At 32.3% G+C, this 26,305-nt stretch overlaps 1 protein-coding gene, 1 long non-coding RNA gene and 1 pseudogene across 3 annotated transcripts; 1 reads left to right on the top strand and 2 right to left on the bottom strand.

The window, feature by feature from the left end:
• Nucleotides 1–2,238: 2,238 nt before the first annotated feature.
• LOC136062771 (putative receptor protein kinase ZmPK1) lies at nucleotides 2,239–4,024 on the top strand (annotated as a pseudogene).
• Nucleotides 4,025–13,295: 9,271 nt separating this feature from the next.
• On the bottom strand, nucleotides 13,296–21,456 carry LOC111999136 (putative receptor protein kinase ZmPK1; the record flags this gene model as incomplete). Its single annotated transcript, XM_065762301.1, is given in 5 exon segments — nucleotides 13,296–14,246; nucleotides 14,248–14,546; nucleotides 19,793–20,305; nucleotides 20,308–20,427; nucleotides 21,390–21,456. Coding segments are annotated over 5 exon segments (1,950 nt in total), but the record flags the coding sequence as incomplete, so codon positions are not given.
• On the bottom strand, nucleotides 14,934–19,605 carry LOC136062835 (uncharacterized). Of its 2 annotated transcripts, XR_010624572.1 has the most exons (5): nucleotides 19,230–19,605; nucleotides 18,192–18,343; nucleotides 16,514–16,659; nucleotides 15,738–15,911; nucleotides 14,934–15,197 (listed from the first exon to the last, which is right to left on the bottom strand). It is a non-coding gene; the product is annotated as an uncharacterized LOC136062835 (long non-coding RNA). The 2 variants fall into 2 exon arrangements; XR_010624568.1 differs by lacking the exon at nucleotides 14,934–15,197 and having other exon boundaries at nucleotides 15,507–15,911; nucleotides 19,230–19,601.
• Nucleotides 21,457–26,305: the final 4,849 nt, after the last annotated feature.

Raw genomic sequence — 26,305 nt, 5'->3', positions numbered from 1 at the left:
AATTTGCAGCAGACTTGAGAAACATGAGAGACTTTGAGAGTTTGAGAGACTTCAAGATCACCGTTTAAAACCAAAAGAGATAAGAAATGAGAAATGAGAGTTTAAAAAAAGTGGGGTAGGTGGAGTATTAATGAGAGTGTTTCATTTTTCTTTTTCAATGTCTTGTCTCCACCTCCTAGAGCCATGTAGAGGTTACTTTTATAGTATTGGAATGTGTGTGTGGCTATGATAGTCATAGCAAAATGGGTCAGAATTTTCTAACCCAACCCGACCAGAAAAATACTTGACCCGAACCCGATTTCTTGACCTGAAGCAAAAACAGGTTGACCTGTTACCCGACCCATGTTTTTTGCGGGTCAACCCGACCCAACCCATGACTCGAACCCGAACCATTTTTTAAAACATTTTTTCTAGTAAAAAAATAATAAAATTAAGACAATATTGGTTTAATTGATTGTTGTAAACTTTAAGGAAACAATTGATACATTTAAATAACTGTATGCAAATTAATTGAAAGATGAATGATTGAGCATTCTGTAATGAGTAAAGATTTTTAGATATCAAATAGCAAAGTGCATGCCAAGATAATCTGGTTACAGTACAATTAAAAACATAGATTTAAAATTGTAGACATGTGTGATAAACATTACCAAAAAAGTGAAAATAGTGAAGTCAAAGTATCAAATTAACATAAATTATGAATACTTAGACCTATTTTTTAACAATTTATGTCCAAAATAAATGGCTTTTCAAAATAAATTATGATATGTTCTAGAGTGTGTGTTGTTTAACAATGATATGATATTCATAAAAGAAACCATGTATAAATAAGTAAATAATCAAACTTTAATATATATCTCAAATTGAAATGAAGTGCCAACCACAATTGACAATAGATTATAAAATTAATTTTCAAGATTGTAAATTTCTTATATGTTTTTATTATTTGTCAAATGAATTATCTAATAAGTCATTTGTAATTTTGTTTTATATTTTGGGATGTTAATATTGTGTAGAAATAAAACTTGTGTATTTTTTTTACTTATCTTTGTGTTATTTTATTTTAGATAGCAATGTTAGGATTTGTATAATTTTAAAATTATTGAATAAGTATTAATAAGTGTAATTCAGTTCTTGATATAAGTGGTGAATTCAAAGTAATGCATTTTACATCAAGTAATTTGTTGCATGACTTTTTAAATGGCAAATACATATTGTTTTCTTAAAATAAATAAAAATAAAAAATTATGTGAAAAATAAGGGTCAACCCAACCCGACCCGACCCGCAACCTAATTGACCCAAATCCGTTTTTAACCCGCTTAAAATGACCCATTTTAACCTGCAACCTAATTGACCTGACCAGAACCCAACCCGACCTACCCGTTTTGCCAAGCATAAGTAAATAAAAAAAAAACTAATCTTGGAGAAAAAAACGTGTGGTACATGTATTGATGAGATAGTAAAAGAAGCAAAGTGACTTTTATAGGACAACTCATTTAACGTAAGGGAAGGGTAAAAAAAAGAAAAAGAAAAAAAAGAGGGTCATGTTAGTACCCAGTAAATGTATAATAATAAAAAATATATATTATATTTGTTAATTTGATTCTTAATAGTCATAAACTTTTATATATAGGGTAGTGGGTTTTGTTATTTTTATTTCCTAAATTTAATATATGAAAACTAAACTCACATTTTAAAAAAAAAAAATTATATATATGTTTAACTTGAATATTCTTAGTTAAAAACTTAAAATATAATTTTTATTTTAAAATTAATAATTAAATTATTTATGATGTCATCCGGTTCAACCATTGGTCTGGCCTCAGTCCGACCAGAAAACCAATAATCAGTCCCTTTTTCGATTCTTTCACTTTACCGGTTTTTAAAACCATGGTTACAAGCACAGCAAACTAAAATGAGATCCAATCAATTACATTAAATTAGATGTGTGGGACATGCACTTAGAGCATTTTCATTGTAAAAAGAAAACATACCTAAATATGGAAAATTGAGAGCACTGTTCATTGAATTTTACAAAAACACCCCATATATTCGGTTTTCTATCACTGTTCAAAATTTAAAAATGCTACGGTTTTCTACTTTTCTTCCAAAATTAATAGTAGCAATAGCATTATTGCATTATTAGATAACTTCTATTTCTAACTTTAAAATTTTAAAAAAAAATTAAAAAGAAATCTCTCTTCTCCTGAATCTCTTTTTGTCAAGGCCCCACCATCATGGTGCCGTGGTGGTGGATCGATCGACTTGATTTGATAGTGGATTTGATTAGTGTTGCTAGGGTGTGGTACGTTGTTTGATATTCAATTTAGGCATAGATCACTTAGCTGGGTTCAAGTTGTAGGTTAGGGTTATTGATGATATGGCGGGTTGGGACTAGGTTTTCAATGGTAGCAGGTTGGGGTTGGATGGTAAATGGTGGTGGGTTGGGGTTGTTAGTTAATTATTTTGGGTAGGTTGTTGGGCTGAATTCAATTCGAGTGTTTAGGTTAATTTCAGTTCAGTTTAGCTACTGGTTTGTTAAGTAGAAAAAATTATATGAAAAGAGTTATTTAGATTATTTAATATAAATTTAAATTGGAGAATAAGATATATAATATATTGTAAAAGTGATTATAGAAAGCAGATAAATTAACTTTTTGGTAGTATAAAATAGAGAATTTTTACAAAATTGGATGTAAATGCTCTAAGTCACTAATCGCTTTTTAGTTTTAAAAAGAAATGGAAAAACAAAGGAACATCTTTATTTATATAAAATACTTATATATTATTGTGAAAATACGCCCACTTATGCAAGATTAAAGAAGAGAGAAGAAAATAATAGACACAAGGAATTTACTTAGTTCGGCAATTGCCTACATCCATTGGCAGTGACAGAGAAAGTTCCATTGTAAAGTAAAAGAGATTACAAGAGTATCACACAAGCACTCTCACAAGACCCAAACCCCAAATACACCATTGGGTTTTACATTGCTATGTAATGCCTCAGAACATACTTCTAGACTCGAATTATCAACCAAACTTAGCAAATTTGGGTTATTTAAACTACAAAATAGAGGTGGTGTAAACAATTCATGCTTCTCAAGGATAAGAGGAACCTGCGGTTACATGGCTCCAGAATGGGTCTTTAATCTACCCATCACCTTCAAAGTAGATGTTTATAGCTACGGGATTATTGTGTTGGGTATGGTGACTAGAAAGAGCGCAAGAATAGGCGTCGACACCATAGATAGAGTAGAATTAGAACACAAAAAGCTAGTTACTTGGATTAGGGAGGCAAAGAATAAAGAGGCAATTACTACAACCTAGATTGAAGATATCATAGACCTCACAATGGGAGACAAATGTGACATGGATAAGATGAAAATCTTGGTTGAAGTGGCTTTGCAGTGTATAAAAGAAGACAAGGACAAAATGGGCTTTTGCTCTTTTCGAGCAAATTAATTAGCTTTATACCCCTTTTCCCAAACTAAGTAGGGAAATACCCATCTTTTAAAACTCGATTTATGATAAATCGAGTTAGGTCCTATAGTGGCGTTTTAAAGAGCCTATAGTGACGTTTTTTAAGACCTATAGTGACGTTTTTTAACTCGACCTCAATGAAATCGAATTATAGGTAAAAAAATTGCCTATAACTCGATTCATTGAAGTCGAGTTAAAAAACGTCACTATAGGCTCATTAAAACGCCACTATAGGGCTTCAGGAAAAAAAAAAAAATTTCTAACTCGATTTATCATAAATCGAGTTTTGAAAAGGAGCATTTCTCTACTTAGTTTGGAAAAGGGGGTATAAAGATAATTAATTTGCCTGAAAAGGGCAAAAGCCCATTTTGTCCAAAAGACAAAGAAGCAAGACCCACCATGAGCCAAGTAGTTGAGAAGCTTGTTCGCTGTGAAAATAGATCTACTTCAAATAGAAAGAATCCTAATACCATTAACATGGCTCGACAAATATTCTCTCATGTTATGCTTTTTTTTGAATCTCTATTTAATTCTCCTATTTAATGAACATATAGAATAATTTCTAACATGTAACGGTTTACTTCTTCTTTTAATTAACTGCATCTTCCCTTCTAAATTGGCAAACAATATATATATAAAAATATATATATATATATTTATATATTTTAATTCATCCAACAACCACAAACAAGAGCCATCAATTTCATTCTTGTTGGGAGATTTAAAAAGTAATAATAATAAATAAATTAGAGTAAGCGACTTAGCAATTGGTCGGTCGGAAAAGCTTTGAGAGCGACTATAACTTTACACATAGATCACATATTACAAGGAATTTAATTAATGTAGGGAAATTAAGTGTTAAGGTTATGTTTGGTTTGTTTTAAATGTGGTGAAAGAATATCATTTTCTTTTGTTTGGTTGACGTGCGTGGTGGGGAAAAGAAAAGTGGGTGCCCATGTATTTTCCACAGCCCCCAAAAAATCTCTCCCCTAGATAGTAAGAAAAATAGAATTACATTGTATGGGTCCCATTCACCTGTGGGACCCACACAATGCGAGAGTGATGCAACAATGCATGTTGCAAACAAAACCACCATATATCGTATCCTAAAAGATTTATAGCCACCCATCTACTCTCTTTAACCCTTTATTCATTTATCCTAGCATGCATATATCTCGTCGTATTTATGATTTATATATTATTACTTCAACCATATAGCAAAATGCAATTGATATCCAATTTCCCCATATTAATTTAATTCCTTTTGTAATATGTGATCTATGTGTAAAGTTATAGTCGCTCTCAAAGCTTTTCCGACCGACCAATTGCTAAGTCGCTTACTCTAATTTATTTATTATTATTACTTTTTAAATCTCCTACTATATTTATCTAAAATAGACTAAATAAATAAATAAATAAAAATAAGTTGAAACAAGCATTACTGGAATAGTCTCATTTAGAGCAAAGGAGTTCATAATGTATTTGTGTTACATAATGTATAAATCCCAAATTTTATTATTAAACCAAAAAAAAAAAAAAGATGGTAGATGATTCACGCACTTTTTTAAAAAGTAAGCAAACTTCTTATATAATTCTTAAGAGAAATTTAGTATTAGGATTTTAATTGCACTTGTGTAGACAAGGGCATAATCTTTTATTAGTATACTTAGAAAGTGTGCTATATAAAAAGCATGTCCTACAAAATGTAACACTTATGTGGAAGCATATATCCATATGACGTAATCTTGTATAATACCTAATCTTTGGAGGAAATAGGTAAGTATTTTTTTTTCTTTAACTATTTAGTTAGTTGGCCCGGTTTGGAAACTATTAATTTAATAACATCTCGAGCGTCAGAGACTCGAATTCTGCGCTCATACCTCGACCCTTTAATGCTCGGTTTTCATGGTTTGACGTGGCCTGATGCCACGTGGCATCCACATATATCTCGAGTCTCAGAAACTCGAGATCTATGTGTCATCCAAGTGGCTGCCATGTAGATCTCGAGTCTCAGAAACTCGAGATCTATGTGGATGCCACGTGGCATCCACGTAGATGCCTCGTAGATCTCGAGTCTCAGAAACTCGATTTTTATATGCACAGCATTATGTCCAGTCCCATCCGGTCATGTCACAGACAGCCAGCCTCAGCCTTTTTTCTTTAACTCTGGCCTAACCATTGACGTTTTTGCTGTATTTTCACGTTTTTACTTGATGCTTTGTCAGGACATTTTAAGCCTGTGACTTGTTTGTGTCTTCTCTCTCAACTCATCCTCTCTTACTCTGCATTATTCCTCTCTCAACTCTCATACTCATTCTACAGAGCAGAACAATACTTCCCTCTTAACTCTCATACAAACTGATAATTGTAGTCTCCCTCTCTCCCTCTCACTCTCATACAATCCAGTAGTACATTTGCACATCCTCATGTCAGGTAAGGGTCTCCTCAGTCTCTAGTTGGTTGTTTAATGTATGTATAACTGCTTTAGAAAGTTTTGCTTGTATTGAATTTGTCATGACATTTCCTAATAAAAATATTTGTTCGTAGTTACTAGTTAAATATATATATATATATGTAGCACTTTAAATGTATAATTGTTTTTTTTTTTTTTTTTTTGGGTAATGTCTAATGAACCCCTCTGCTCTATGTTATATCATTAATACAAAATATTTTAACTTAACTAAAATTCAATACTTTTTATAAATAGTATAATTATTTGTTTATTTTAGTCAAACGTTATAATAATAAATAATCTAGCAATGAAATTATTAAAAATAATATTTGCTATGTCAAACGTTATAATATGTTTTGTTTATTACTAATTTACTAAAAAAAAATTTATCCAAATATCCATTTTAATACTTTAAAGACAAAAAAATATCCTCTAAGATTCAATTAATTGGTCAATTATTATTTTTTTTTTTGGATCTTTTTCAAATGTTTTCATAGCTATATGAATACCTTTCTAGTAGATATTTATAATTAAAAAAACATTTATGAATAAATTAAACATGATCTATAAAAGAATTGAGATCCTAAACATGATCTATTAAACATTATCTATATGAATATGTTTCTAGTAGATATTTGTAATTTACAAGTAAAACCAAGGTTATAAAATTGAGATCCTAAACAGGACCTATAAGAGGTCCTCATAGAGTAAATCATAGAATCGAATCGATAATCATAAGATTTTACTTTATGTGAAAAATAAAGTAAAAAATATTAGTAATAATGATATATTTTAAATAATTATTAAGTTGATCAAAGGAAATGGACATAATGCAACTTTCATGTCCTATTTCTAATAAGTAAAAAAAAATATTACATTTCTTTAACAACTAAATAATCGTTAACTTGTTCATTTGGCAGATTTGATGGAGGGGGCTAGAGTTGTATTTTTCTTGGCGCCAATTAGAATTAGACTCTAATATACCTAAAAATTGAAATTATATATGGAATAATGATGTTACATAATTGCACTCATTCATTTGCACATCCTCATTACTTTTTGTTGTTTGGTTTGATATTTTATTATATTTTTGTTAGAGCTTAGTTAAAATTGTAATAGGGGTGAGTTTTGTCTTTAGTTTTTTCATTGTTTGAGTACGAAATGATAATGATTGCGCCAGTAGAATTGTATGTGATGTGGGGTAGTGTATGCAATTGTGGCGTGAGAAGTTGTAATTTTTTATTTTGAGTAGATAGAAAAAGTTTTGTAATTGATGTTAAATGAAAGAGATAAAATATGTCACTAACATACTATACCTTGACTCTTTAATAGGTTCTACAATCTTTGAAGAATATTTAAATAAGTAAATAATCAAACTTTAATATATATCTCAAATTGAAATGAAGTGCCAACCACAATTGACAATAGATTATAAAATTAATTTTCAAGATTGTAAATTTCTTATATGTTTTTATTATTTGTCAAATGAATTATCTAATAAGTCATTTGTAATTTTGTTTTATATTTTGGGATGTTAATATTGTGTAGAAATAAAACTTGTGTATTTTTTTTACTTATCTTTGTGTTATTTTATTTTAGATAGCAATGTTAGGATTTGTATAATTTTAAAATTATTGAATAAGTATTAATAAGTGTAATTCAGTCTTGATATAAGTGGTGAATTCAAAGTAATGCATTTTACATCAAGTAATTTGTTGCATGACTTTTTAAATGGCAAATACATATTGTTTTCTTAAAATAAATAAAAAATAAAAAATTTATGTGAAAAATAAGGGTCAACCCAACCCGACCCGACCCGCAACCTAATTGACCCAAATCCGTTTTTAACCCGCTTAAAATGACCCATTTTAACCTGCAACCTAATTGACCTGACCAGAACCCAACCCGACCTACCCGTTTTGCCAAGCATAAGTAAATAAAAAAAAAAACTAATCTTGGAGAAAAAAACGTGTGGTACATGTATTGATGAGATAGTAAAAGAAGCAAAGTGACTTTTATAGGACAACTCATTTAACGTAAGGGAAGGGTAAAAAAAAGAAAAAGAAAAAAAAAGAGGGTCATGTTAGTACCCAGTAAATGTATAATAATAAAAAATATATATTATATATTGTTAATTTGATTCTTAATAGTCATAAACTTTTATATATAGGGGTAGTGGGTTTTGTTATTTTTATTTCCTAAATTTAATATATGAAAACTAAACTCACATTTTAAAAAAAAAAAATTATATATATGTTTAACTTGAATATTCTTAGTTAAAAACTTAAAATATAATTTTTATTTTAAAATTAATAATTAAATTATTTATGATGTCATCCGGTTCAACCATTGGTCTGGCCTCAGTCCGACCAGAAAACCAATAATCAGTCCCTTTTTCGATTCTTTCACTTTACCGGTTTTTAAAACCATGGTTACAAGCACAGCAAACTAAAATGAGATCCAATCAATTACATTAAATTAGATGTGTGGGACATGCACTTAGAGCATTTTCATTGTAAAAAGAAAACATACCTAAATATGGAAAATTGAGAGCACTGTTCATTGAATTTTACAAAAACACCCCATATATTCGGTTTTCTATCACTGTTCAAAATTTAAAAATGCTACGGTTTTCTACTTTTCTTCCAAAATTAATAGTAGCAATAGCATTATTGCATTATTAGATAACTTCTATTTCTAACTTTAAAATTTTAAAAAAAAATTAAAAAGAAATCTCTCTTCTCCTGAATCTCTTTTTGTCAAGGCCCCACCATCATGGTGCCGTGGTGGTGGATCGATCGACTTGATTTGATAGTGGATTTGATTAGTGTTGCTAGGGTGTGGTACGTTGTTTGATATTCAATTTAGGCATAGATCACTTAGCTGGGTTCAAGTTGTAGGTTAGGGTTATTGATGATATGGCGGGTTGGGACTAGGTTTTCAATGGTAGCAGGTTGGGGTTGGATGGTAAATGGTGGTGGGTTGGGGTTGTTAGTTAATTATTTTGGGTAGGTTGTTGGGCTGAATTCAATTCGAGTGTTTAGGTTAATTTCAGTTCAGTTTAGCTACTGGTTTGTTAAGTAGAAAAAATTATATGAAAAGAGTTATTTAGATTATTTAATATAAATTTAAATTGGAGAATAAGATATATAATATATTGTAAAAGTGATTATAGAAAGCAGATAAATTAACTTTTTGGTAGTATAAAATAGAGAATTTTTACAAAATTGGATGTAAATGCTCTAAGTCACTAATCGCTTTTTAGTTTTAAAAAGAAATGGAAAAACAAAGGCACATCTTTATTTATATAAAATACTTATATATTATTGTGAAAATACGCCCACTTATGCAAGATTAAAGAATAGAGAAGAAAATAATAGACACAAGGAATTTACTTAGTTCGGCAATTGCCTACATCCATTGGCAACGACAGAGAAAGTTCCATTGTAAAGTAAAAGAGATTACAAGAGTATCACACAAGCACTCTCACAAGACCCAAACCCCAAATACACCATTAGGTTTTACAAAATAGACGTGGTGTAAACAATTCATGCTTCTCAAGGATAAGAGGAACCTGTGGTTACATGGCTCTAGAATGGGTCTTTAATCTACCCATCACCTTCGAAGTATATGTTTATAGCTACGGGATTATTGTGTTGGGTATGGTGACTAGAAAGAGCGCAAGAATAGGCGTCGACACCATAGATAGAGTAGAATTAGAACACAAAAAGCTAGTTACTTGGATTAGGGAGGCAAAGAATAAAGAGGCAATTACTACAACCTAGATTGAAGATATCACAGACCTCACAATGGGAGACAAATGTGACATGGATAAGATGAAAATCTTGGTTGAAGTGGCTTTGCAGTGTATAAAAGAAGACAAGGACAAAATGGGCTTTTGCTCTTTTCGGGCAAATTAATTAGCTTTATACCCCTTTTCCCAAACTAAGTAGGGAAATACCCCTCTTTTAAAACTCGATTTATGATAAATCAAGTTAGGTCCTATAGTGGCATTTTAAAGAGCCTATAGTGACGTTTTTTAAGACCTATAGTGACGTTTTTTAACTCGACCTCAATGAAATCGAATTATAGGTAAAAAAATTGCCTATAACTCGATTCATTGAAGTCGAGTTAAAAAACGTCACTATAGGCTCATTAAAACGCCACTATAGGGCTTCAAGGAAAAAAAAAAAAATTTCTAACTCGATTTAAAAAGGAGCATTTCTCTACTTAGTTTGGAAAAGGGGGGTATAAAGATAATTAATTTGCCCGAAAAGGGCAAAAGCCCATTTTGTCCAAAAGACAAAGAAGCAAGACCCACCATGAGCCAAGTAGTTGAGAAGCTTGTTCGCTGTGAAAATAGATCTACTTCAAATAGAAAGAATCCTAATTCCATTAACATGGCTCGACAAATATTCTCTCATGTTATGCTTTGTTTTGAATCTCTATTTAATTCTCCTATTTAATGAACATATAGAATAATTTCTAACATGTAACGGTTTACTTCTTCTTTTAACTAACTGCATCTTCCCTTCTTAATTGGCAAACAATATATATAAATATATATATATATATCTATATTTATATATTTTAATTCATCCAACAACCACAAACAAGAGCCATCAATTTCATTCTTGTTGGGAGATTTAAAAAGTAATAATAATAAATAAATAAAGAGTAAGCGACTTAGCAATTGGTCGGTCGGAAAAGCTTTGAGAGCGACTATAACTTTACACATAGATCACATATTACAAGGAATTTAATTAATGTAGGGAAATTAAGTGTTAAGGTTATGTTTGGTTTGTTTTAAAAGGGAGGAAATAGGTAAGTATTTTTTTTCCTTTAACTATTTAGTTAGTTGGCCCGGTTTGGAAACTATTTAATTTAGTAACATCTCGAGCGTCAGAGACTCGAATTCTGCGCTCATACCTCGACACTTTAATGCTCGGTTTTCATGGTTTGACGTGGCCTAATGCCACGTGGCATCCACATAGATCTCGAGTTTCTGAGACTCGAGATCTATGTGTCATCCACGTGGCTGCCATGTAGATCTCGAGTCTCAGAAACTCGAGATCTATGTGGATGCCACGTGNCAGCCCCCAAAAAATCTCTCCCCTAGATAGTAAGAAAAATAGAATTACATTGTATGGGTCCCATTCACCTGTGGGACCCACACAATGCGAGAGTGATGCAACAATGCATGTTGCAAACAAAACCACCATATATCGTATCCTAAAAGATTTATAGCCACCCATCTACTCTCTTTAACCCTTTATTCATTTATCCTAGCATGCATATATCTCGTCGTATTTATGATTTATATATTATTACTTCAACCATATAGCAAAATGCAATTGATATCCAATTTCCCCATATTAATTTAATTCCTTGCAATATATGATCTATGTGGTAAAGTTATAGTCGCTCTCAAAGCTTTTCCGACCGACCAATTGCTTAGTTGCTTACTTTTATTTCTTTATTTATTTATTTATTATTATTGCTTTTTAAATCTCCCAACAAGAATGAAATTGATGGCTCTTGTTTGTGGTTGTTGGATGACTTAAAAAAAAAAAAATTGTTTGCCAATTTAGAAGGGAAGATGCAGTTAATGAAAAAAAGAAGCAAACCGTTACATGTTAGAAATTATTCTATATGTTTATTAAATAGGAGGATTAACGAGAGATTCAAAACGCATAACATGAGAAAATATTTGTTGAGCCATGTTAATGGTATTAGGATTCTCTCTATTTGAAGTAGATCTATTTTTACAGCAAACAAGCTTTTCAACTACTTGGCTCATGATGGGTCTTGCATCTTTGTCTTCTTTTACACACTACAAAATCACTTCAACCAAGATTTTCATCTTATCCATGTCACATTTGTCTTCCATTGTGAGGTCTATGATATCCTCAATCTAGGTAGTAGTAATTGCCTCTTCATTCTTTGCCTCCCTAACAGTGGCGGAGACGGGAATTTATCTTCAGGGGGGGGCCATATATAATTTTTGTAAGGTTGAAATTTATCAACCATCTTGTTGGCTTTATTCCGTGCCAATTTGCTTGTAATTTAAGCACTTAGTAACCCTGTATTAATGTGGGATTATTGTAAGGGTAGTGTGTGAGAATATGTGAAGAAAAGCTCAAGTATGTGTAAGAAGGCAGAGTTTCGCGGCTAGGACTCGTGGCTTACTCGTGACTGGCAAGCCGCCAAATGCTGGCTCGTGAGATGCACACAAGGGAGCTGAAGGGTCGCGCCAGCTGTCGCACTACAGGACAAAAGACCTAGGCTGGCCAGGCCGTTACATCGCGACTTGAACTCGCGACTTGGAAAAGCCGCGAGGTCAAGCCGCCAATCAGCCCTGTTTGGCAAAAACTGACTCTTCGTATTCCAAACACACACCACTATATATAGACCCTTATACCCACTAAATTGAGAGAGCTTCCAAAGAGAATTTTGTGAGAGAAACCTTAGAGAAAAACAAGATTGCCTCATCCCCAATCTTTACCTTAGAGACTCTACAAATTCCTCTACTCTCTTCCTCTCTATTGTCACATCCTTGAGAGGTCATTGACCAAATCCTTATCTCACCACACCCACGTCTGTGAAAAGGTTCATTTGGTGCTAAAGGAAGCAGTTTGAAAGGAACCAATATACATTGGTTGATGCTATGGTATAGTAGCAGAATCTGGAAAGCTAAAGAAGAAATAGGTTCGTCGTAATCTCGTTGGAGCACGAAGCTTGGAGGGCTTAGGTACTTGGGTAGATTAGGCTTGAAGGGTCTTCTGCTGTTCATATATCCCAACTACATTCTTTAGTGGATTATTTACCGCTTGGAGGGTGGCAGAGAGGTTTTACGCCGAGGACTTCGGTTTCCTCTTCGATAACACATCATGTGTTGTCCGTGTGTTTGTATCTTCCTTTCCTTTATCTTTGCCTTATATTTACTGCTGTGGATGTGTTTATATTTGGCTTAGATTAGTTATCAATTCTGTGATTGGCTTATGTTCATGTTCCGCACATTAATTGTTTGATTATAAGCTTGAATTGATATTTTATAATTTGGGGTCTAAACGTTTAAGGGTGTTTTATACACATATTGAACTTTCAATTTTTATTTTTATTTTTTTGTGTGTGTATGAAATGTAAAATAGTAATATACAATACTTCATAGCTCAATTTTTTCCCTTTTATTTGTTGAGATAATTGTTAAAATACCTATGTGTTCATTTTGAAGATAATGAATGTTTAATTATTGTAATTTATTGACACATGTATTTATAGATTGTATTTTATTTAAATGAGAATTATATTTATTTTTAGACTTTCTTAAATATGTATGTATATTATTAGGTAAATTTTTTTTCATAAAATTTGGGGGGATACACCCATTATTGCGCTCTTTCTAGTCACCATCTCCAACACAACAATTTCGTAGCTATAAACATCTATTTTGGAGGTGATGGGTAGATTGAAGACCTACTCTGGAACCATGTAACTGTGAGTTCCTCTCATCCTTGAGAAACTTGAATTGTTTATACCACTTCTGTTTTGTAAAGAAATTTCAAACTTTTGCTTCCAATCAAGTGCATTAGAAAAGAGGTTTTCTGCCAAATAACCATGTTTCATGTACTCGTAAACCAAAAGCCTCCCAATGATGCCTACTTCTACTAGGAATACGTCCTCTCCTTGGTTGGCTTCATTGAGACGTTTAATTGCTGCAACTCTATTGTCAGACAATACTCCTTTGTATACAGCTCCCCATGCACCTCTTCCGATCTCTTTGGTAAAACCTTGTGTGGCCTTTTTTAGCTCAGAATAGGTAAATTTTCTGAATCTAGTGGCAGCAAGAGCAAACCCTTGCTTGTCTGCTCTTGAGCTTTTCCTGGTTTTGATCAAGAGACAACACACCACAAAGACACATGTGAGTTCAAGTCCTCCCACTCCACATGCAAACCAAAGCATGAATTTCATCGTCCCCTTTTCATGGTTTTTGATGTATGTTCTGTCCGATTGTATTGTACCCTCCCTTGAGCAATCTAAATTGGATTCTTCTACGGGATTTTTGTAGGAAAAGTTATATCTTTTTGATAGTCTCAAATAGGCCACTCTAAAATCTGGGGAACGATGTCCATTTAGAAATAGTGTCTTAAGGTAAAAACTTGTAAAACCTTTGCCATTATCAAAACTGTAATATTGGAACCCTTCACAATTGCATAATTGCAAGCATAAATCCATACATTGATCAAGGGTGTAACTGGGGAATGACCCAAAATCATATCCATAGAATTCAACATGGGATAGCAATAGAAAGACAAGACTCATTTTTGTTGCGAGGGAGGAGATCGAATTCAGGTTCACACTCGTAAGACCAATTGGTTTGATTTATCATCTTGTACCCTGAAGGCCAAGTGCATTTCCTATGAGAACTAGCAACATACTTGCACAAACTATTGGCCCCACAAACACCATGAATCGTGCAAGGGTTTTGAATGGCTTGCCATCAAACAACCCAAGTTTGAGTCTGCTCTTCCTCTGACTAGCCCCAACTATATAATCAAATATTACCATCATAACCAAGTGTTAATTTTCTATGAAGCTCAATTCCATAGTCGGCTGACATAAAAGTAAAATTGTTAGATGAACTAAAGTTCCCTCACTACAAGAAATTTGGTTATTTTCAACGGTTGAAACTGTCAAAAAAAGTACTAAAAATCGTCGAGAAAAGTATTTTCGACGGTTGGAATTGAAGAAAAGCTAAGCAAAGCTTAAATCTTGAAATGAAGCAAGTGATTCAGATTAACAAGAATGAAATGAAGAACACAGTGAAAGAGAGAGAAGAAAAGAGAGACAGAGAGGAAGAGAGAATTCTGGAAGAAAATACTTTGCTTAATTGATTCAATGTACATGATGAGTCTATATATATACAGTGAGACTCGCTCTAATAACTGCATAATTATAGTTCCTTAAATCTCGAAACTAATCCCTCTAATCAGGGAAATCTGTTAAGCATTACAACAGACTTTCCCGCCTAAACATTAACTACCTCTAAGGCTCCAGGAGTGACAGCGTGGCATATGATCAAACGGTGTCGTCTGAAGGTCTCTGTTTTAAGCTTTGAAGTGAACTAGCCGTTGGTGTAGAATTGGGAAGTAGCTTTAGCTTGACTGTAGGCTGTGACTTAGATTGTGATTTAGCCTTAGTCTCAACAAGAATGATCGTAGAGAACCGTTATTAAAAGCTGTGTCGAGAACATTTTTCTATAGCCTATATAACCATTGAAAAAAGTGTTACACATTTACCAACAGTTAGTAAAGGTTGAAATATTACTATAAACCGTTGAAATATATACACATAAATATAGATTAAAGTATGCTAATTACTTTTATCCACAAGCACCCAACCATTGGTTAAAGGTATCTTGAGATAAGTTTCAACAGTTTATAACCGTTGAAATAAGTATTTTATTTATATATAAAAAATAATAATAAAATTTGAATGCACACTTTCACATTAATCAAAATTTAATAAAATGATTAAAAATATAAACGTAAACACAATTATGCAATTCCAAATTAAATTACAACAGTCAATCAACTACACTTATAACACAGTGAAACAAATCAACACAACTCAACTACTTTGCCTACAGCCCTTACACTCTTAAATTTACAATAACGAACCCTTGTCCTTAGTCATTACTTCCCAATAGATCCTAGGCCTAAAACCAAAATTACTCCCCAACCAAACTAGCATAACAAAAGCTGAGACTCCACACACCAGCCGCACGTACATTCATTTAATTACCTTATCCATTGTATTTGAAAAGAAATTCTCTTCTCTCCATCACAGCACAATGTAGAAGCAAAAGCCATGTCCTTTTTTTTTGCACTTTTTTAGAGCTTTTCCCCAGCATGTGTCATTATTTCTCCAGTTGCAATCTTGAGCCTCTCAACTTTTTCTTTAGTGCTTCATTTAAAGCTATATGAAAACAGTCATACAAATTGCATTGCCACTTAGCAACTTCTCTTGCTATTTTATATAGAATAGGTAAAACAACAGTAATAGATGTCTAGAAGTCAAAAGTAGATGGGTAAGATCCTCTGCACTTATTAGACTAGCAATATGAGGTAATTAATAGTAGAAAAAAGAGGGGCCAAATTAAGTACCCATAGAAGTAAATTATTGTATTGGTATATAGCATGGATTAACACCAAAGATACTTCATTTTTAAAACTTATTTCAAAACTTGAAGTTAGACCATCAAACAGCCAAGATTTAAAGTAAAAAGCTAGCAAAATTTGGAAGCAAAATTGTTTTGAAAGTCAGTACATTTTGTTTAATTCAAAAGCCATAAAATTAATATTGGAAAATTTTATTTTCCACTTTTCTTTGTGGCTAATTTTAGCTATCTTAGAGCATAACATAAGTTATGACTTCTGATTCCATGAAAAAGAAAAGTAGAGGCAGAATTTGGAATTCAAAACAATGAAAGATTCCAAATTTGTATTTTTTGCCCTCCATTTTCTTCACAACCAAACAAAATTCACAAATAAACAATTAGGAAAAGACAAAATGATTACCTACAACATAATTGAAGTCCACACTCCCAAGAAGCTGTTCCTTCCATCTCTTTAAACTCTCATCATCCTAATCCTCATATTGCATTTGAGCCCACTGCTCCGTACTCCTTAACTTCAATTCCGTTCTCCTCCATATAAGAGAGCATCTGCATACAACACAATTTGTCAGAAAAGTCTATCAATTTAATTAGATCCTTTGTAATTGAATTTGGAAAAAAAAAAATATAATTGGAAATGAACAACTGCACTTTCAATAAGATAATCTTAAACAAGTCAGCATAGCACACACACATGCAATAATAATAATAAAAGGAATAAAATATGACAATACTTTTCCATCAATCTTGCCAAAACATACTGAAACATGTCAATATTGTAACCATTTATGAACAAATGATCTATGCTAAATGTCATGTTGATCTCTCCATGAACACTGACATTTGCAAATGAAGAGCTAGAACACATTATTATTACCATCTAAATTAACAAAGGAAAATCCTCATATGGAATGAAAGTCTAATCATGCTCTTAGTAACCGTATTAAGAGTGACAAAATAGTAGAAAAGATAAAAATAAGATGTAAGCATTTTATTGTTTCCAATGAGCACCTTGACCATGATCATTCATCTCCAAAACTTCCTCCGGTGTCCAATTGTAAACAAAAATAAGATGTAAGAATTTTATTCTGATGAAAAGGTGTAAGAATTTTATTCTGATGAAAAGGTAAGTAAAAAACTAAAATAAAAACTCTCAATTGACTATGTTAAGAGACTAAGAGTATCTTAGATCAAATTGTAAGTCAAAAGAGCTAGATGCAAACCTTGCTAGTACAGGTCTAGGTGTGAATCTATCCTCTAGATCACTGTCGTAATCAAAATAACATGACCAAAGAAGTCCAAAAATCAATATACATTAAAAATGGCATTGAAAATCAATAAACACCTACATTAATTAATTCTACCATCCACAATTTTAAGATAGAAGAGCAATACTTCTCCTTTTGGATTATAAGATAGGAGAGCAATAGTTCTCTGTATATGAATACAAATCTTTATAATACAAAATATCTTCATAAACCAAAATAATTATAATCTTAAAAAAATTCAACTCAAAATATCTTGTTTAGACCCAAGAAAATGTAAGAAAGCATGAAAAATTATGTAAAGCATGAAAAATTATATTTTTATCAGTTAGTGAACACAATACACACAAATGATGGGTTTTGAATCCAACATTGTGACCTTCACCTTGCTCATACAAGGGAAGAGATGTCATTTACTAGATTTCATTGGCGTATGACATAAAATAGGATATTATGACCTTCAAGAATCATGGACTGCCAACATAAATCTCTACTAACAACCTTAGATGCATTTGAGTTGAATTCATAGTTCACTCAAAATGAAAATGACTAAAACAACAAAACCAAAAAAAATAAAAATAAAAAATCGTTTCTTCTTGTACTAAAACATTTTAGCAGCTATTAAAATGAACTATCAGCAACAGAGTGAAACCATCATATCACATTGAAAGGAACTCAGAATAAATTCAAAATCAAAATCATAAAATAATTCATTAACCAACAAAGGACATGTATCAATTCACTACCCAATTCACTGAAAAAGAACTTATAATAATAACAAACAAGTTTCATTAACCGATTCACAAATATACAGACCTTGAAATCCTTATAAACAAGGCCCTTCTCAAAGGCTTCGCAAAGACCCACCACACACTCTCCATGAAGATCAAGTCCATGGGCCTATACTCATCCTTGTAGTCAATTCACTGTCCATCCTCCACACAATCTTCTCCCACTCCTCCACATACCTATCAATAGAATGATCCATTAATACGAATTAGAATATGTTCAAAATTCAAATCAAAGAAATGCTGATTTAGTATATAAAAAAAAAAAAATGTACAGCCCTGGTGACAATGATCCTGCACTCTAAATGCCAATTGCCAAAACCAAATAAATATACGTGCAAATATACCTAATATATAATATAATTTTATATCTAAACAAGTAAACTAGTCCAGTATTTTAATGTATCTATGTGGTTCTAGCAACTCTCCCAATGTTGTTCCTTAGTTTTCATATCTATACAACTCATACTGATTGATATTTACAAAAACCCACATAAGCAAAACATCTGCACCACTAGATACAACTCACACAAGTAATTTTTTAAAATCAACTTGCAACAAACAAATTCCAGCATAAGACCAATCCATTAGAGAGAAAAATAGCTAGCAAAACACTTTAAAAGAGCTTAATTGGGCACTGGAAACAAAGCACTTTACAAAAAAATTTCATAGCTCTAAAATATGAAAGCTAAATCAATAACTACGCTCTCAAATTAACCATTATTACCAGTTCAACAAATCATGAGCATAAAATGAATGCCATTTCCACTAAATTAAACTGAAATGAAGTGAAAACGAAACAATCTTTATCCACAATTTCAAAACAAAATTATATGCAATACATGCAAAATTGAGAAATAGTAAATCAATCAAATAACCAAATTTAAAAAATGATATAAAAAGACAGGCTTTGATCTGGAGTATATGAGCAATAAACAGAAACAAAAATGTGAAAAAATTAGGCAATGATGGAGGAAACCCTAATTGATGAAGCGGTGGTTGAAAAAAAAAATGAAATAGTAGAGCACAAGGAATTAGGGATGGTTTCAGATCAAGAAGCCCTAACCTCTCATCAAATCCGCATCTATCAAATCCATCAGATATATAAATAATTCGTCAAAATATAGTAACAACTTGGTGAAATCAATTTGATGGCAATGATCTTTGTGAGGAAATCAAAACGAAAACCGTAAAAAACAGATATTAATTGAGTAGAGAAGCCTTTTTGGTTGCCTAGAAAATGATAGAGAAATATAAAGGGAGAGATGTAAAGCCAAGAGAGAGAAGAAAACAGCTATCGTATTGTACCCAAGAAATTCTAGTCCGTATAAATCTTTGATTTTATTGTAGAATATATATAAGTTCCGTGTTTTTATTTTCAACATCTTTATAACCGTTGATAAAATAATTTATTTATTTTTTCCACATTCATCCAACTGTTGGTATAACTTTTCCCTATTTGAATTATTTTTTTTAACACTTATTTCAGCAGTTATACCAACTGAAGAAATAAATTTATTTGCCTTGCTCAACAGTTGAGTACAACTGTAGAAAATTAAGTCTTTTATTAACATTTTTTAGTGACCGTGGATAAAAAAATGTTGAAAAAACTCAAGTTTGTTGTAGTGCCTAAGGAATTAGGCCCTGCAATTCTACTACTGTTAAACGCGGACCTCCCAGCCTCTCAGCTTAAAAGCCATGGGTTAGGCCAATAAACAGTAGACACATCATGACCATTGAAAATAAGGCGAAGAATGTTATCGTTGTCAAAGAAAAACTGATAGAAGCCAGAGGAATAGTTGGTCTAGCTTCTTAAGGAGACAAGCTTTGTGTTTTTAGTGAGTAGTTGTTCAGGAAGAAGTGTATCTGTGGGAAAATCAAAGCTTTGCCACAAAATAACACCTTCCATATTACGTAGAGCAAGATTACCTGTGTTGTAGAGAGATAATTGTACTTAGGAGAGTGAGAAAGTGTTTGTGGTCCAAATGGTGAACTTCCCAGCGTCAGTTATGATTAAATTGCCATTTTTGAGGAGAGAGAGCTTTGAGCACTTTCCATTAACTGGCTGGTCACAGTTTGCCATCCAAACTATGGTTCATGAATTGCTAAACCATATGGCAAAGTAGAAAGCATTTTCACCGAGTAAAAGCCAGCAGAGAAAACGTCATTTGGTGAAGTTAAAACGTCTTCTGGATTCTCTCTGGAGAGAGATGAACCTTTACTGAAAGTTTGAAATGTTGAGGATGAGAATGGAGCAAATAATGCAAAAGAGAGGAGGAACAAGATTATATTAGCCATGAACTTTATGAAAGCTCAAACAAGGGGAAAAAAATGTACGAGCTTCTCTTTTGCTAGCATTATTTGAATAGTTGCTATATACAGGTAGTTTCATAGCAATTTCTTGAGGTAATGACTGTTTCTTACCCTTTTTTTTATATAGATTATTACAGATTTTATTATATAAATTAATGGATTACCAATTAAAAAGAGTAATTTTATTTATTATCTTATTGAAGTAGTACCGATCATATTTATTATCATATTAGATTATAAGTTTTTATAATAAAGTTTATATTAGTTTTAGATTTATATATATATATAGAGAGAGAGAGAGAGAGAGAGAGAGAGAGATAATTCAATGATCTATGCTTCTAATAATTACTTTTTATCTTAAAACTAAAACACCAATTGTTTTTAACTATGCATCAATAATATTTTTTGCACTTGCGTTTTGTTAAACTTTGTTAAATTGATTTATGCTTCATTGGAATTATAGATTTTTTTTTTTTTTTTTTTTTATAGAAAGTGGAATTATAGAAACTGATATTGGAATTTTCTTGGTTATATTATTTTTCAAAGTATGGCCAAGCAGATTCTAGATACTTTTTTGGGCCAAGGATGGATCACCTTTTCATTGACTGAGCCAGCGGAAATGAATAGGAGTTTTTTTTTTTTTTTTTTTTTTTTTTTTTTAAATCACTCTTTTTTCTAGCCTAACCATTATTCTCTCTTGCGTAATCATTTTTCACAATTCTGTTTGTTACCGTTATTTAAACAACAATTTTCAATATTTAAACAACATTATATGTATTTTCATACACTTTTTCACACACTCATATTTCCAAAAAATACAAATAACGTTACTGGAACAAAATTACCAAACGGGCCCTAATATTGCAGGGACACAATTTTTGTGCTACAATTTAATCACAATTTTGAGATAAATAACTATGAATTATGGAAAAAATATATATAGTGAGTTCATATGAAAATGTTTGTGCAATCAAGTCAAATTGTTAAAAAAGTTGTGGCAAATTAAATGGTCCTCAATGAACTAGTTGGGTATTTTCTAGAGAAGTTTGAGTCTGTCGTGTATTTTGAACTTCCAAAGATATTTCCATTTCATTTGGCTAGGTCTTGAAATTGCATAGATATAGAAGGTCTGCAGATTTAATGTTAATATTATCATGTTTTTCTGGTGACCAAAGAAGTTTATCTGGAGAGTGATTGGTTGGTAATGATGGTTGTGATATCACATGCATTTAATAGTATGATCATCAATTAAATAGGAGCAAATTTAAATCCCAATTTGAATTCAGTTAGGAATTTAGGTCAACAACTCTGCTAGTTTCATTTGGCATGCCCCCGAGAGGAATAAAAGTATAATTTGGTAAAGAGGGACCCAAGTGTCCACCTATAAGTCCTTGTTGGAAATAAATAAGAGATAATACCTAAATTTTCCTTAGAAATTACACAACTTGATTTTACCAAAAGAGCTGGTAGAGATAAGGCGTGGACTAAGTTACTGTTTTGAGATAAATCGTGCACATCTACGGTATATCCGATGTAGTTAGACAAATAGTTTCTGCACATTGCCCCAAAGATACAACAACCCAGCCACCTTTGCTAATTATCCTTGCAAGCCTACACTGCTCGTGAGATATAAGCTCTCTATAGTACTTTCTTTTACCATAAAATTTTGTAAAAGATAGAATATTTTTTGTGAGCAGTAAGAAGAAATAGATGGTAAGTGTTTAGGACAATAAAAAATTGTTTTTGAAAAGTCTGCAGTTTTGTAATTCAAAAATAAAAATGTTTGTTTTTAAAACTTTTATTTCTTTCCATATATATAGAGCCGGACATGTTGCTTGTCCTTAGCCAAAAAATAAAAACGTTTGCTATCTTTAAAACTTTAAATGGTCATTAAAATTATTGAAATCAATGTGTGATCAATAGCTTTCTTTATATATATATATATATATATATATATATATATATATATAATATAAACCAGAAATCAAATGTTGTCTTTGCCAAAACCTTAATATGTACGTTGGGAACAAAGAAAAGGTCATAATGCTATGGAATTAATGCCCCATAGATTTACGTTGCTGTACATTATTATAATATCCTTTTGAAAGTTTCTGAATATATATATTACAATAAATTGCTAGCTATTTTGACCACTTTCCATTAAACCAAATAGTAAATACTTGTATATCTATGGTAACTTATCATAATATAAAATAATTTAGCAATAGCTGTACATTTAAGTGCTGAAATTCTTTCATATATGATGTTATTATGTCATATTCAAATAAGAACGTTTAAATACAAATTGTTTAGAATAGAAAGTATATATTTGCAATAAAACCAAACATGCTAGCAATTATGGTATTAATATCACATTAATGTTTAGAAATTTCCTAATTAAAACCATTGACAAAAGCTATTCAAATTTTGAATTATATTTGAATTTTCAAAATTTAGCAATTAATGTATCTGACATTAAGAGATAATTAATACACATAAATGAGTATTAAAATAAATATAATCTTTTTTATAAAAATATCCAACAGTCCTAAATGTTGATATCCATACCTGAATTAATTTGGAAACAAGCAGTTTTAGGACCAAAGCCTACTCCCAAATACCTTTCCACAGCCAGGATGAATGCTTGCATCTTATGGCTTTTGGAAAGTTTTTTCTTTCTAGATATTTTTGTTAGGATTAGTGCCCTTAATCCTATTGTATGATACTACGTATGATATTAAGTTTGACATTGTGTATGACATTATGTATGACTTAATATTGTGTTTAATGAATTTGTTTTATTATTATCTGAAATAATGGTAACATGAATATTCGGACATTATCACATAGTCTATGAGATGAATAGTATGTGATTTATGTGAAGAGTCACAGAAGATATAAATCACAAGTTCTTTATAAACTCAGAATTATAGTTCGTAGTCGGTGATGAAATTGGGCATTTCATCTGCGAAGACTATAACATATCAATCATGATGATTTGTCTTGATCATGGAAGTGGTGACTTCTGGTTGATGTGTTAATATGTTTTAAGAGTTAAGACATATTGAACTGGACCGCTATGAGATTTATTATTCTCCTGAAGACTGTCAAAGGAATAATAAATCTCACGACTTGTATTTGCATGAACTCTTAATCCTGAGAGAATAATGGACCTGATCATGAGTGTAGGTTGCTTTGATATATAGGAGTGAGATCTAAAGTTATGGTCAAAACCTCAATATGTTGACAGCCACATTTAGTGTTGATGGAACATGTATTCTCAAGATGGAATTCATAGTCTCTTAACGGAGATATAAAGTATTCCCTTGAGTAAGTTTAATGAGTTTGTTATTCAGAGAGTTAGGCCTAACCACTTTAGTAAGACTAAAGTATATATTTATGGAATTGGATTTCATAAATATATAATGAATAACATTAAAAGATTAAACCGGTACTCAAGGATAAGATGTAGTAATTTACAAAGTGCAGTCACATTAATGACTTTGTATTACTACGAATATTTTATGAAGGGGTTGCATGTATAATAAAGTCTTGGGATATAATTTATAGATAAGACCTAGAGTGCAACTATATTTATATAGTGGTATTAAATATAGTTAATGGTAACTTTGGACTTGTCAAGAGTTGACAGAAAAACCCAAGGCCCATTGGAGCTAGTGTCTTATTGGTCCCTTTTGGTCCCACTCCAAGCCACACACTTAAGCCCAATTGGGAAGGCCTAAAAGGCCAGCCCAATTAGATAAATTGGTTAGATACAAAGGAAAAACATTCAGAATTTCAGTGGGTAAAAAAAACACCATTGTGAAGTGGTGTGTATGTGAGTTTTTGTCACTCACTAGTCATCCTTTGTTACCAATTGAGAGACCACACATCTGGGCGTTAGCAGAATTGGAGTGAAGATTAAAAGTAGTCCCCAAGTGCTTCAATCTTGGTTTTGAAATTCACCGCTTCAAGGTACGATCTCTTGTTCTCAAATTCTGAAATTTACTTAGTACGTGTTATCAATATCGAATGAAGTAGATCCGTTTAAAAACTTATTTTCCGCTGCACTCATCATTAATTTCCATCAATTTTGCATTTAATTAGCAAGTGAACCCATGCTTGGTCTTGATTTGTTGCTAGTGACCAGCAAATCTGATTTGCTTAAAAATTAAAAATTATGATTTGTTGCCAGTAACGTTTTAAAGACATGAGTGTGTGTAAGTTTATTTCCCAAAAAATATTATAAATTTCACTATATAGATCTTACAAATCAATATGTCAATAACCACAAAAAGTAATTTAAATATAAACACATTTATTATCTTGTTGAGGTAGTATTAATCAAATTTATTGTCATATCAATTTATAATTTTTTAGTTTTGAAATTTGAAGTAATTCTATACCTTCTTTTTTTTTTTCAATATTATGCCTCAATCAAAATTTTGGTTTGGTTTGATTTGATTTTTTTCAGTGGCTTGTTACAAACTTTGATAAATTAATATAGAGATGGTTGACTTTTGTAAACATTAAAAGTGCTAAACATAGTTCCAACAATGAGAGATATTTGGGGTTACTTGCATTTGTGGGGAGAGCAAAGAGACAAGGGTTTGCTTATATTAAGGAGAGAATTTGGAAGAAAATACTAGGTTGGAAGGAGAAACTTCTTTCTCAAGCAGGCAGAGAGGTGCTTATTAAATCCTTATCCAAGCAATTCAACCTATTCTATGAGTTGTTTCAAGCTCCTAAGGGATTAATTCAGGAAATTAGGTCATGATCCACAAATTTTGGTGGGGCTGCCATGGTGATAATAAGAAGGTGCATTGGGTAAAGTGGGAGAAACTTTGTCAAGCTAAAGATTGTGGAGGCATGGGGTTTAAGGAGATTGAGAAGTTCAATGATGCTTTGTTGGCCAAGCAAGTTTGGCGTATGTTGAAAAATCAGGAATACTTTGCCATAGAGTTTTTAAAGCTTGTTTTTCCGGATTGTCCATTCTTGATGCTAATCCTCAACTAATGGGTCGTATGCATGGAAGAGTAATTTAAGTGCAAGGGATGTGGTGCGAAAGGCTGGTTTGGCGGATAGGTGATGGTAAAACAGTGAGTTTAAAGGAGGATAAGTGGCTCCCGGATCAAGTATATCGTCCGGTTAGTTCCCCCCTCCCCTCTATTCCCCCTGATGTAAAGGTTAGTATTTTGATTGATGAGGAGAATGGAACTTGGAAGGAGACTGAAATTAGGCAAAATTTTATGCCTCATGAAGTGAAGACAATCATGAGCATCCCTCTTAGCACCAGACTGCCTTAAGATAGCCCCATATGGTCCAAAACGCCTTCGGAATTTTCTCAATTCGAAGCGCTTACAAGCTCTGGTTAATGAAGCCTCAATCAACAGCCCAAGTAGCTCAAATCCACACCCCCAGAGACATCTTTGGAGAGGTGTTTGGATGCTACGAACCCTAAATAAGGTGAAGCACTTCACTTGACGAGCATGTAACAACTCACTTCCAACTTTGGACAATTTGTTTCGTCGGCACATAACCCCCTCTGCCTATTGTAGCACGTGCCAGACCCAAACTGAGGACATTTTGCATGTCATGTGGGGCTGCCCAGAGGTGGACAAACTGTGGAGCACTATCAGCTGGATGCAACACACAATCCCTCACTCACCGGGGGATTTCTCTAACCTTTTCTTAAGTTTTTTGCAGGTCTGGGATGATTATAGGTGGAGATCTTTGCTATCTCAACTTGTTTGCTCTGGAATCAGCGAAATGCAATTCATTTTCGGCGCCCAGCTCATCCACTGATCTAGATCTTCTCCGAAGCTGCCA

This window comes from Quercus suber, unplaced genomic scaffold (genome assembly GCF_002906115.3).
Source record: "Quercus suber isolate HL8 unplaced genomic scaffold, Cork oak 2.0 scaffold_19, whole genome shotgun sequence".
Lineage (NCBI taxonomy): Eukaryota > Viridiplantae > Streptophyta > Magnoliopsida > Fagales > Fagaceae > Quercus > Quercus suber.
Note: the sequence above shows the minus strand (reverse complement) of the source record. Positions and strands in the feature narration are given on the sequence as shown.